Source organism: Topomyia yanbarensis, chromosome 2 (assembly GCF_030247195.1).
Source record: "Topomyia yanbarensis strain Yona2022 chromosome 2, ASM3024719v1, whole genome shotgun sequence".
In the NCBI taxonomy this organism is placed as follows: Eukaryota; Metazoa; Arthropoda; class Insecta; order Diptera; family Culicidae; genus Topomyia; species Topomyia yanbarensis.
The window spans coordinates 13,724,022-13,738,835 of record NC_080671.1 but is presented as its reverse complement, the minus strand read 5'-3'; the positions used below and the strand labels follow the sequence as shown (position 1 = coordinate 13,738,835).

The following is a 14,814-nucleotide window of genomic DNA, read 5'->3' as shown; positions in this document are numbered from 1 at the left end:
CGCAAATACTTGTCATGACTTTCTACTGGGGTTAATGTTTGTCGTGCATCTAAAAAAACAGTCCTATTAATTTATTTGTCAGGATAGGTGATTAACTGAACTTTCGCGCCTATAAGTCATAGTGTGCTTTGTTTCTCTAGCCCTAGTTGGCGAGGGATCAAGTTATCACACGTTTTTACAAAAACCTCTTTTTGACATGCACATTAAAAAAATTGTAACTTTATGTCTTACCAGATGCACATAACAGGAGCGTCCCAATTCACATAATTTCACATTTAATTACATGTAAAGATGTGAGTTGTTTGGCTTTTACTACTTTACTGCTTTACATTCAGTCTGAGTTTTAAATCAAAAGAGTCACAATATTTAATTTTAAATATCAGAACATATAAAATCCTAGAAAAATACGTCGCTACGTTGTTTACGTCAAATGTAATTTTAATTTTTTCTAAGAGTGTGATTTTAAAGACTGTTTATATTACTGTGACAGCACATAGTATTCGGATTTAAACATTATTCATAGCTCTATACAATACGAATGGAGACTACAAGCTGGCAAACTTTGCAATTGAAATTTTTATTTCATTGAAAAGTTATGAGAAAAAACAAAGTGGGATCAATCGTACTAACCTCCCCTATTCAACATCATCAGCCGCAATAAAAACGGCTACCCATACAGAAGCTGTTATTCAAGAAACAACGATTTTCCACTCAACAAACACTGTGTCAAGTTCTACTAAATCAAAAACCGTGAGCCTCAATATAACAGTAGTAATGAAAGTATGGACGAATACGACAGCTAGAGAGAAAGCGCACTAATCTCACAAACAGCAAATGGATTCTCCGATAATATCGATCTTCCCGAGAACTAAGAAATTGCGTGTTTAAGAGCCAATGAGCGCCGACTAATTTTTTAATCTTTACATATTGTATATTGTAAATATAAAAACGACCCACGGCTCAGGTAAGCCAAAGCAACAAGCAGTTTCAAATGAACGAAATAAAAAAATCTTCGCTTCCACAATGTTTCGTTAGATTTTGAAAAAGAACAACCAACAATTGCTGGAATCGCCTAATCGTAATTCTACTAAGTTCGCACAACTTTTCCTACTATTGCTCAAACAATGTTAAACTAAGGAATCTGAGATTCGAAGAGCCGTTGCTTAATTTTTGTTCGTCTCTGTTCCCCCTTATATATAAAAATTAACAAGCAAGCAATCCGTTCAACTCACTTCACTTGTAACGATAAAAAGCATGGATTTTCACAACTATGTGTAAAACTTATTAATATTAAACCGCCTTTACGTACACAAAAGTATTTCGATAATTTTGAAAACCAAAACAGAAATCTTTCAAGTCGAAAAACTGAAAAATTACAAGCATCTAGCAAATTCATACATTCAAAGCAGCGGGATCCAAACCTTCAGATATTCTCGAATTTGTCATTAAGTCAATAGACTAACATTAAGGTGTTCTATCAAAATGCTTAACTTTGAAGTATTCTAAGAAACATAAACTATCATTTCTCTTTTCGTTTGAGTTTATTTTCAGGACGGACTATTTAAACTGGAAGAAAGCTGAATGTTAATGACCAAAGTTAGTATATCGTATGTAAAATTGCCTAAGGAAGCGATTCTACATATCAATAATAACCGCATGAAGCGAACGAAACCGTTTCACCCCAATTCTCCCAGTAAACCAAGTTTGCAGTGAAATCCTGTTCTATATCCAAAAAGGAGATTGATCAAATATAGTATCTCTTATGTAAAAACATCCAGGGTATCAATTAGATACCCTGGATGTTTTTACATAAGAGATAGTTAGAATGACGCACGAAAGTGTGAACCTGATTTATCTCAATTCTTCCCATAAAACATGACTCCGCATCTCGGGAGCCGGCTGAAATGATAAGTTTGGAGTGGATGATCGTTTTTATAAAGGAAGAAAACTTCGGAATTCACTTCGACATATCTTATTTGGCAGGCAATCTATGAAAAACGTAGCAAAACATTCCTTGCAATGGTGAAGTTTACAATTCCCTTCAAAAACGTTCTTTTCTATTTTTAAGGCAGCGTAAACCACTATTTTAGCCGGATTTGGCTTATTGTTGCTATCCCATGAGCGTGCTGCAATAATATGAGGCTAATTCGGTGCATTTTGGCCCCATGTACCTACATAAATCCATAGACCTGTTCTGAACTTCGTTCAATCGAAATCTATTGGGTCATGATGTAGTATGAACTCAAGAAGATCAAGAAAAAGAAGATGAAATCAAGATTTAGGAAATGATTTAGGAAGTAGATAAAAATTTAGGAAAAATCGACGATACGAATGTACAAAAGAAGAACAAAAAATACCCCAATCGGGCCACCTATCAGTCGGCTATTAAACTTTTATTCTAACCTTTGACCGCATAGAAAGCGCAAACATTAACTTTTCAAGGGAGTTTTTGCTCAAAATTTGAACCTAATCGGACTAGTCTAGCTACCGGATCAACGTGATCGAAGTTGTTGTTCGATGATGTACATGGAAATTTACATGGCTTGTATTTTCACCGGCGCTAGATGGCACTGCATGCATCATAAAAAATCATAGAAAGCAGAAATAAAATAAATACATTCATTGTCTACAACTTTGTCAAAGACTGCATATCAATCCAACTTTGATAGGAATTTTGTCGAAGCGATATTTGAGTTTATTTTGCAGAGAGCCTAACAGCGCATAATAGTGTGTCAGTAGTCGATTTCCACGAACTTTATAATTTTACGAAATAAATCAGTCAACAAGATCTGGCAGATACTTAAAATATCCACGGCTCAGTTGTGCTAACGCATTGAGCCGTGTCAAATAAACCTTAATAAAAAAGAAAAAAACTCAAGCTTTAAAAATATTTTTGTCTAGGAAAGAGTTAAAAGTTAAGAGTTGAGCGAAGGCAACACCTCCTTTTTCTACGAACAAAATTTCACCACGTGACAAAACTCAACATTCGTCAGAAGTTTCAAAACCTCCAGACTAATGAAACCCAGTTTTGTTGTGACAAAAACTGAAATTCATTTCCAGCAACAAAAAAAAACACCGCCAGATAACAAACCGTAATTCACACACCGGACAGCGCATGTCGAACCGAACAACAATAGAACTTTCCGATAGTGCGCTCGATTCGACATTGAACAGTACGACAGACTATAATCAAGTGCCTACAGCTGGAACTAGTAATGTATGAATAGTTTGTTTCTAGTTTGTTTCACTATTCATCTGCTACGGCTGCATTCTTTATGCCGTTAGTGGATTTTTCAAACCACTGCCGCTCCCAGGTGAGTGGACTACCGTTCGGCCGAACACGCGGCGTTCCCAGCAAGGTTCTAACTACAGGTATGTACTTGTATGTACACTCTAAATCAGAACTAAAACATGCTCGACAGTTAAACCAGTGGGCGGTGGTGGTTACATTTGCGATGATATCGCACTATGAGGCTTGGTCACGATAGCAAAACAGTATACGTACAAAAATCGCTAGCTAGTGTTAGGGTCAGAATTCAAGTGTAATGTTTGTGCAATACACTTTCCGCCACTCGGGGAGCTGTATTGGAATTAATCATGAAGCGAAAATTTGCACTGACCAAGTGGTAGAATGTACTTGGCAAACAACGCAAAATCGTTGATTGACCGATCGATTAAATTTGCATTTCGACGTAGGATGTTCTCGAGGTTGCTTGGCAGTGAAATATGGTACTATACGGTGCATAAATGGTTCTGGTGTAAATAACGTTTCCCAACACAATGCCAAACATTCATGGCAACAGTTTGTCATAACCAATCATTCTCCGACAATCGACGGCAAATAACGACCTATAAATCATTGAGCGATCCTAGTTTGGCATGAATCACGCCGATAGCTATTCTATCTGAACAGGCTAATGTAGACACCAACCAGTGATAGTCACCGGCTGGTTGAGCAACAAGTCGACCTTCAACCTATTCCTGCCTCGATGAGAAAAGCCGAGAACAATGCTCGCACACATTCCCCAGCGCTAAACGTTAGCAATGCGAAAAACGTGACTTACCGTTCCTCAGCATCCTTCACGCTATCCCAGGAATCCCCCACGCCAGAAGACGCATCGTCTAGTTTCTCCTCGTCCTCCATTCCGGAATCTTCCAAACTTATTTGGCAACTGGAGAGAACCACCTCTTTCCCATTGTCTCCTACCTCGATCCAATCGGAAGTTCGAATTCTGGCCAACCGGGTGGCAGTTCCATTCGGAGAAACATCCGTTGATGATCGAGTTTCCGGTGGATATCGTTGACGTCTGGAAACAGTGTCGATTGTGTTTTCGTGAGCAACTCTCATTGCGGTTAGTTCCGAGATGAGCTGTTCGTGAAATGCAACTTTTTTCTCACTTAGTTTTGAATCGATTGTTTTGGGATCGATTACATGACGTTTGATAAGTTTAACACCCCGATTCTGATCGTTCAAGGGTGTCACATGTTCGCCACCTTCCGGCTCAGGACGGTAGGGTAGACAAATTGACGAACTTCGTATCACATGATTAGTTGAATCAGAGGAGGATCTGCAGTTGAGGAGGGCATCATTGCGAGCTTCAATTATGGTGGCATTTCCATTGGTTACAACCTTGGTGGTGTTGTTGTTGGTGGAGAGACTATTGGCTCCATGCCCGATGATGATTTCGGTCATGTGTGCCTTGCGGGTTCCAAGGTTTTTAAAATTATTTTCCCGTTCAAGCGAATTACTGCTTGCGATGCTGTTGGTGTCCGCCGAATACTGCTCGGTGCCACTGTCATGCTCCGAGGACGTCGAATTGATCACAATCACGTCCGACGAATTGCGCTTAATTGTAGTCTCTTCTAACGGACCCATGAGCCGATGGCTGAAGGCATTAAGTTTTTGGCTAACGACGGTATCATCCTCGTCGGCAGAATTAAGATGATGATTGTGATCATTACATACGCCGGCAAGACATGGTTTGGAGTCCGACTTATGCAGCGTTGACATTGGGGAGGACGATGACGATGTCGATGCCGACGAGGAAGAGTTTATCTCAATTATACTGCATGTTGATGTGTACGTTAATTTACTGTTTTCCATGTTGGAATTAATGTTATTATTGCAGCGATTAGCGAAGCTATCGGCAGGGTGGATGGGACGTGGTACATTGTAGCCGTTTGATAAGCCGACGTAAATTTCGGACTTCTGGAAAGAACGTTCCGTTCCGTTGCCAGACATATGATTTACATCGGTATTAGTAGTGTAATTTCCGTTCGATACGATTTGCTGTGAAGTTTTGTCATTTTCGAATGCAGGCGATTTATAAACGATAGTGCGTCCTGGATGAGGAGGTTTCAGTGTATGAACTCCCACCAAGTTAGGAGAATTTTCACGATGTTTGGCTAAGGCAGTAGCCACTGCAGCAGCACTTGGCCTTGGAGGGACCGGTGGTCCGGGTTTCCTTGTAGTTAACATTGTTCTCACTGACTATTCTCCTGCAAAGGAGTAATCCATCTTTGTCAATAGACAAACACAAAAACACGACACACGAAACCACTTGAAAAAATCTTCGCCGCACAAACAAACAATCGTGCAAATATCTTGATAACACTTGATTCTAGCCACTTGTCTTAAGTAAATCGACACCAGAACTTGATAATTGAGACACGTCACTCTTGCATGAACGAACAGCGGAATTCCATCGGTCAAGTTCTTCTAACTAACACAAACAGCCAAGATCAGCCGAAACGCGACAAGGGCAGTAATGATTAATCTCGGTATGACCTCTTCACGCAGAAGCCGTGAATCACCAGCTTGAAGAAAAAAAAAGACTTCCACGAAGTTCCAGCTGACTGCGCGTCCGCCGGTTACAAATCGTCACAAGACCTACTTTTCTCACTTTCAACTGAACTTCGATGGCGCTTCTTCTCGTCACTTTACGGTCAAGCAACCTCCAAAGACGACGATACACTTGCATTCACTTCACCAGTCGTGGTGACTTAATCCACACACCACTCCGTTCATTGAAGGGTAGCACCATTCATCTAATTTACTCCAATAGCAAGCGCGATTTTAACACCAACCCCATGGGTCTCTCGAGTCGGCAACGAGATGCTCTTAGTGGATTACTACAAAACGGCGTGAAATCGCCCAAACGGGCACCCTTCAATCGCTGAAATTCGCGCACAAATTGAACAGCAAAAAAGCAGCAAACTTGTTTCAACGAAGAGGTCGAGTGACTCCCGTCTCGACAGATTCGCGAACTACTTTTTCTTTCTCAAACCGTAACATCGTACACGTACGCGAGGATCCCATGCGCATCCAAACTACTGCTAGTACTTGCTACTCCACGAACCGTCCGACCGATATACAAACGCGAACTAAAGTGCACCTCACAGCCGAGCCACTACCGGAGGTGTTTCGAGCGAGTCGGAATGCCCGTACCAACACCATCATAGCGGGAGTATAAGTGCGTGTTGATGTGAATGGAAGGCGTATAAAGTCGATTAAAACGATTAGGTCAGTAGGGGTGCTTACAGGGGGTAAGATATTCCGAAATCGACTTAAAAAAGTATACACAATCTTCACAATATGAATCCAAATATTTACAAAAATGGCCCCCGTTAAAAGAAAACTAGTGCTAATTTAGGTACTAGTTTAGATACATCGTCTAACTAGACACCCAGTTGGTGCTAGTTACTGACGAGACGAACTCGAAACACAAAAATCAAACTGAATTTAAGTTAGGTCTTGTGTCCTTTATGCGCAAATTGGTTTGATCCAATTTTCCTTTTGGGAATTAATATTGCATAAAAGAAAGTTGTTAATAACAATTGCTGTGTACATATTTTAAATGACAACAAAAATATATACAATTTCACTATGCTATATTTCTCCTTAGTGAAGAACAATTATAATAGAAACTATTTTTCCCCATTAAGGTGAAAATTGTTTAAACCCATATTTGCGCGTAAAGAACACAAAACCTATAACTAAATTAGTTATGGAAATTGCGTTTCAACTTCGTCTCATCAGAATCCGACAATAACTTAGTGACAGGAGTCTTCACGCGCAAAGATGGTTTTAAACAATTTTCTCCTTAATGGAGAAAAATAGTTTTCACCTAAATTGTTCTACACTAAAGAGAAATATAGTATAGTGCATCTTTCATTGACTTACTAGGCCAAACCAAATGTTTCGATTTCATTAGTTCTCGTCAGCATTAATGCCCTTTTTTCTTGCGGGACATCACGCTTAACTAGGGCTTTGCTCAAGAACACAAATTGAGTCTCTATTTTTTGGAGCTAGCGTCAATCCGGCACTAGCTTTGTTCCTGTCACTAACTTACTGTCGGATTCTTATTAGACGAAATCGAAACGCAAATTCCATAACTAATTTATATATTTTTGTTTTCAATGAGCTCATTTGAGAAGACAACAATTAAAATTTAAAAAAAATCATGCATGGAATAGTTTTCGATTTATCATTGACTGAAAAATGTTCGATTTTATAAACTTAAAAAACTAGAAATAAAAACGTTTTTAAAACAAGTACGTGTCGATAATTTTTCCCTGCACACTGCAACATTTTTTTAAAGGAATTTTATTTGAAAAAATAAAAAATGAAGTGATCCGAATACAAACTGTAAACAATATTCAAACCAGACGCACGAACAACATGAGCAACCCTACTTGTTTCCAAAGCCGCAAAGCAACACACAGAAACCATGCAAACGTAGAAAAAATATGCTGCCTGGCTCAACTTCAGCTGTTACGGCTCCGGGTCCGGCTATCTTTTTACCTACTCCTGTTGCTGTTGTTTATTATTATTGTTATTATTATGCACGATACACACCGCTTTTATAGGCGGCTTAGTAAATGTGACCCTTGTAAACTATCGCGGTGTGCTGGTCGAAAACTAGCATTTGGTCTTCTAGCGGGAAAACATTGAAGTTTCAATTAAATCTTTATTTTTTTCTAAATCAATAAATAAAGCTAACAATCCTTATCTTACTCCTCCATTGCGTATTAACTTAAATTCGTGAACAAATTATCACAATTTCTTGAACTGAACGACATACGAAAATCCTGAAATTCATGAAACTATTTATGTTTTCAAAAAACTAGCTCACCCCAAAAATATACATTTACATTGCAATGTTTGGTTGGGTTACCATGGTGGTTCTCTGAACATGTTAAGTTTTTGTTGTGATTCTTGTTCTGAATTTGAGGATACAATGGATTATATAAAGCATATCAACTAATCCAATCAGAACGCAATTACAAGATTATAACAGAATGCAATTTTTTTAGTAAGCTGTGTTATAAATATGGTCTCGTTAGTAGTTAAAATAACAGCAAATTATAACAAGCAACAACGCCAGGTACAGTTTTGAAATGTTTTTGTTATATGTTTCTGATCGAGAAAAAAAACCGATATTTAAACGATGTTCATGATTTCTTGAGCTTCATCGCAATTTTCGTAGTTTGTCAATACGTTATCGTGATATTTTATTCATGAGTTTACTATCGGATTTTTCTACCAGACTAACGCGATTTATGTTCTTGATTTCCGAACATTTGTAACAATTTTGGTGGTCAGCACACTTTTCGTTTTCTATCCGGACATCACATTGAACCTGAACAATTAGAATTCCTAATAGTTTTCTTATATTTGCAGTTCACACCTATAACTAGTCGCTAGAAGTTGGACAAAACTATATGACGATTCATAAAAAAGCCCAAATTTTGTGAAATAGTTCACGTGTAAATTGCATGACCTCAAAATAGATCGTGAATCACATTTAATGATTTTCCAAACTATCCCACGAGCCCGAATGGTCACTCGTGAACATTATACTAGGAATCATGAATCAATTCACGAATAAGATTTCATGATTTTGTGAACTATTTCACGGGCAGACATGATTAGGCGTGACTATTATACAAGAAATCATGAACCAGTTCACCTATCCATGAATAAGATCTCATGATTTTGTTAACTATTTTACGGGCACGAATGGCCAGAATGACTAATTCGCTAGAAATCGTGAATCAGATCGATTTTCGATTTTGCGAACTATTTCACGAGCACGAATGCTTAGTCGTGGCTATTTTACTTGAAATCATGAACTAGTTCACGAATGCATGAAAATTATTTCAAGATTTTGTGAACTACTTTACGAGCACGGATAATGAATCGTGACTTAGCATGAATTTTGGAAATCATGAACTAGTTCACGATGATTGTAAGGATTCAGGAATAATATTCCGAGTTTCGTGAAATGGTTCACGATAAAATGATTTGATATTGTGAAGGAAGTAATTCACAACCACGAAAACTACATCATGTTCAACATGTAATAAATCATGAATCAGTTCACATCACATAATCAGACTCAGAATGATGTTCCTAAATCTATGACTAAAATGACGAGTTAACTTTTTGTTTTATGAATTATGTAAATAAAGTTGTGAACTACAGAAAATCGATATGACGGAAATCGTCACAAAACAATAACAAATATCTCCACTAATAAAAGCGTTATATATAAGCTACTGCAAAAAAAAAATAACATGATTTTAAAACACATGATTTTTGTTCAGGTTCTGTTGTCGTAGCGTAAAAACGTAATTGTTCTAGAATTCATGGCACATTCACTATTTTAAGGAAAAAATCCGCTTATATTCTTCCACAATGTCGTGCACGTTCAGTAACTCCTGCGACGTCAGAAATCGTCCTGCTCGTTTAAACAGCACTAAACCCGACTTTCAGACGGTTGAAATTCGACACTGACTGGACAGCAGTCTGTGATATGACAGAAATATGCAATGACGGTATGAGCGTTGGTTTTTAATAAGACATATGTTTTTTTTCCGCGGTTCAGCGCAGAATTTTCTATTGTGCGCAGTTTGTACATTTAATAATGTAATCTTGATCAAAATCATTTGGATGGGCTTTTTGGCATTGCAAAAATACTATAATTATCACAATTGTAGCCGAACAATAGGTGTACTCCAAATCATGTTAGCAAGTATTTTAGATTTTCAGGATACTCGATCTTAGACCGCCATTCTCCTGTCTTTCTCGATTACACACAACCAGGGGATGCGCGATCCGCGCTTAAGTCGACGACCTCATCCAGGCTCTTTGGTTGATCTCTCTTCTGCCATCCTCGCGATATGTCCAACCTACTATAGTTTATCGTGTTTTATACATTTACCGATATCAGCATGTTTGAATAATTGGTATATTTATTAGCGAGAGTTGTCCTACTGAAGCTGTAGGGTTAGGTTCTCGGAAGCGCTTCCAGTCAGAATCACACACTACGATTTCAGACGAGACAGGCAATGGCGCCCACTAAAACACTGCTTTAGGCCAATTGTAGCGGGTCGTGATTCTGAATGTGATATTTATTGTATTGGACTCGCGATCGCGTGTATCATCGCGACGAGCTCGAGCATTTGTACGTGAACGTGTTCGATCGCGTGTGCGTTAGTATGTCGCGTGTACTAAAGTGTATGTAGCTTCGCATGTATACATTCTATATTAATGCGAATCTGATACATAATTTTTCGTGTGCGGCTCCGATTCTAGAAGAATGTGGGTTCTTCCACATCACTAGAGTTCCTAGTCATGTCGCTATGGAACGTGTTGTCTAGTGGATATGAGCTTCATTTTTTGATTAGTATAACTGTATGTGTGGACCTAAGTTGCTAGAATGGAGGGTGAAGATTTCCGGACGTGACCGATTCATGATCGCGCGCGTTTGCGGGTTCGCGTTTGAGACCGCGTTTGTAACTTCGTAAGTACTAAAACGTTCACATTGTTAGCGTAGTATTATAAAGTTAGCGCGATCGCGAACGTAGGTGTGCGTAGATGATCGCGAAGAGCTTAAGCAGTCATGTGCTCGCGTGTATGTGACTTCGCGTGAATAAATTCGATTTCGTAACCCTGTGGCCATACACATATTCGCGTGTGTTCTAGGATGGCCACGCGGACTGTCATTCTGATATTTAGCTTTCGGTGTACGGATCACATTCTGATAGGAAGTGAGTTACTCTATATCACTAGAGTTCCCGGGCATGTCACCATGGACCGTGTTGTCCAGCGGATATGAGAGCTTTCTTTTTAATTAATTCAATTGAATGCATGGACCTAGACTTCTGGAATCGAGGATAGACTTCCGGACGTGACCAATTCACGATCGCACGAGTGCGGGGGACTGTAGGTTCACGCCTGAGACCGCGTTTGAATGTTTATAAGTGCTAAGACGTTCATATTATCACCGGGATGTTATCATGCCTGCGAGAGCGCGGGTGTAGGTTGCGGGGATGATCGCGAACGTCTCAAGCATTTGTATGTTTGTTTGTCGCGTGTATATATTCGATTTGTATGTCGTCATGGAAGGTGTAGTTTAGTGGATATGAACATCATCTATTCGTTTGGTCCACCTGAAGGCATTGGACTTGTTCTACTAGGGGTTTCCGGACGAAACCGATTCATGATCACACGAACACATTTGGAGGTTCACTCTTGAGACCGCGTTTGTGAATTTATAAGTGTTAAACCGTTTACTTAGTCACCGGGGTGTTATCCTGTTTGCGAGATCGTGGGTGTGGTTGAGCGTGGATGATCGCAAAGGACTCGATCGTTTGTATGTCGCGTGTGCTAGTGTGTATATAACTTCGCGTGGATATATTATTTTTATAAGCGTGTGGCCATTCGCATGTTCGCGTGTTCTGCAATGATCGCGCGTAGACGTCTTGTCTAGTTTTTATTTCTATTGGTCCAACTGAAGGCATGAGTTTGGGCTGCTAGGATCAAGGGTAGAGACTTCCGGACGTGTCCGATTCATGATTGACCGATTCATGAATTGATGCTTGAGACCGCGTTAGTAAATTTTTAGGTGCAAATGTTCATTTAATTACCAGGGTGTTTGAATGTTAAGTACTAAAAGTACTAAAGTACTACTGTCGCCAAGTTAAGTACTAAAATTGATCACAAAGTAGTTTAACTAAAAAGAAAATAATCGTATCCCAAGTTTCTGTGATATAATCACTGCAATATTACTTTGGTGGAAAAGCCCCTGGACCACATCAAGGTACTGTATCATGCCGAGGGCGGAATAGTGTCATCAATTCCAAAACAAAATCATTAATATACAAACGATAGAATATTTGCCTTTGAAAATATATTTCTAGCAGTGGACGACCTATGATTCCTTAGTTTAGCTGATACCTGAGTGACAAAAGTGTAGCCTTCGTTGTTCCCTTGTTCACACCGTTCCACAGCAACGATTCTGTTGTGGCATGCTGCTAATCGAACGTGCTAAGCGAAAACACATTACGAAGAGAGAAAAAAATCCCTAGCCGAAACAAACACACCCGAACAGAAACGCAGATAAACGTCGCAGTCACACGAAACAGCAAAAAAGGTAGATAACAATTGGGTAGGTGGTAGGCAAAAGGTGCTGTACCTTATGCAAATTTGTGTGCTAGGAAATGGGCCCTAATTTGAAATTTTCTGAACTACAGTACGAATTTAACGATACGGTATACCAACATAGGCATGAACCTGTCTAACATTAACAGCATTATAGTGGAACTGAATCACTTGAAGAGGAAGACGAACATTCCACCCCAACGAAACGAGGCGTGAGGCACTGAAAATTGAAAAAGGGAAAAATGAACCGGGAAAGGTGAGAGATCGGAAGAATTGATAGAATGCTCATTGTTATGCTCAGTGCAATTCAAATCGGACTAGGGTTGCCGGAGAGGTCTTCATTATTATGTACGAACACTATATCATGTACCAATCCCCCATAGAGCCTATTAGTGCTCAGAGACTGTAAAGCTGTTTTTACACCGATACCGATGTATAGAAGTAATAACATGAAGCAGATAAAAATATGCAGCTCTGCTAGTGGAAAAAGCATGAGTGAATATAACGGATTGTAGCATATGGTTGTTGCTTTGATAACAGCAAATATACGCTGCGTGAACGACTGGATGTCACCCGGTAACGACAAAGTGCCAGTTTATGTTCTACGCACTTGCAGTGCCAATGATAAGCCCACGATGACTAACTTCTATAATTGACGAATGTGCCCCAAACAATAACAAAAATAATCACAAGTTGGTACCTGCGCGATGTACCACGTAATTTATTGTCGAAAAAACTGCAACGTGATGTATTAGCAATTTTTGGGCTACGATTTACGACTGGAAGTACACGATGAAAGACAACGGAATTTTGACAAACAAAACGGCGCATTTGTGCCTTCCACACAACCAGAAGATATAACGTTCTATATCAAAATGTGTTCATATTGTTCGTTTGAATTTCAACAAGTAAGAATGACAGCCTGGAAAAAAACCTTTTTTACCACAATCAAAATGTGCCCAACCTTAAATGTCAAAAAAATTACTGGACTCTACCGAAGCATATGAAGATATATTTAAGGGGGGATAAGGGTTTCAGAGTGAAAAAACACACTATTTTGTGAATTTTTTTAGAACTTTGCGTGAAGCGAATTGATGAAAACTTTTGTACATTATAGTATATCATTTCAAACGATTCGGTGACGAAGCTTTTTGTAGAACGCCCCCCGCCCCTCCCTTAAGCATCGTAAAAGCAATAATGCTTCACTCACTGATCATCTCCTAGAGCACGCAACTCCGGAAGTCCAAAGCTCGTGGGAGGTAAGTCGAAGACCCGCGACTGCAGACAAATAAAAAAAATAGTGGCACGGTTTGTGGTCACATTGGCGGCCCTTTCTTCGTACAAGCACAGCAGTAATCCAAACGACTGGACAGCAGAGGGAACGACAGTCCATTACTCCTTATTTCAGCACCTAAGCGATCACACGCAAACGGGCGACCGCGGATTACCGGACCCCGGAGATCTGGTATCTACACTCCGCGCAACGTAAGCTGATTGTAGTGACGATGGCGCGGTGTCGGCCAACCATTTGGAGTCCACTCGCTTGCGCTATCACCGCATGCGCGTGTAAATGACGGCAATTTGAACCTTTTAAACACTAATCAAATGCAGATCAGTAATAAATTGGCTGTCAAATTACGGAACGAGAAATCCGATCTGCGCTGCACCATCTACCGGTGGGGACCAAACCGCACGCACTCTACTCCAGCTCGTGTTCTTCGAAGACTCGGATTCGGCTCTATCAACTGGGATAGTTTTTTCTCGGTTGCGGCGGCATGGTCAGTTAGATTTCCGGCCGAACAGTCATCGCCCTTCGGCCGGCTCTACTCTTACTGACAAATAGCCATCGACAGCAATCGATGCAGTGATCGGTCATGTTCTGCGTTCGAGGAAAAGGAGTGGTAGGACGATGCACTTTCCCTCTTTTGAATGCTCACTGCTCCTGTCGACAAGTCATAATTTAATTATTTTCCAATCAATTGTCCACTGTGGACGCTAATTTGTTATGGAAACCCTTTTGGAGGGGCTTCGGACTGTTTTTTTACGGAACAGTGGATCGATGCATAGTGCAACCTCCCCTTGGAGGTGATTTACCTACTAAAGAAAATATTGTTTCATAATTCAATTTCTCAGCGGTAGAGTCTGAAAATCGGCTCACATAAAAATAGCACTAAGTATTTTTAGTCACATGTCGTCGCTCAGCAGGAAAGTATGTAAACGGGTACTGACGTAACTTAGTTGTCTCCTTTCCCATGTATATAGTGCTAGAATATCACACAACTAAAAGTCGTGTTTGTTGGGTGATTATCGTTTCGGTTGTTGAATCAGCGGATAAGTAGCAGAAGATTTCGCATTCCTGCGGTTTC

General features: G+C 39.8%; 1 protein-coding gene across 1 annotated transcript in view; it reads right to left on the bottom strand.

Annotated features, from left to right (window-relative positions):
- The window catches only part of LOC131681384 (GATA zinc finger domain-containing protein 11-like), a 132,017-nt gene extending 125,630 nt beyond the window's left edge, over positions 1 to 6,387 (bottom strand). Inside the window, exon 1 of the mRNA XM_058962138.1 lies at positions 4,065 to 6,387. Coding sequence (XP_058818121.1) covers positions 4,065 to 5,479 — 1,415 coding nt within the window. The 5' untranslated portion in view covers positions 5,480 to 6,387. The remainder of the gene's footprint in view (positions 1 to 4,064) is intronic.
- Between the last annotated feature and the right edge of the window lie 8,427 nt (positions 6,388 to 14,814).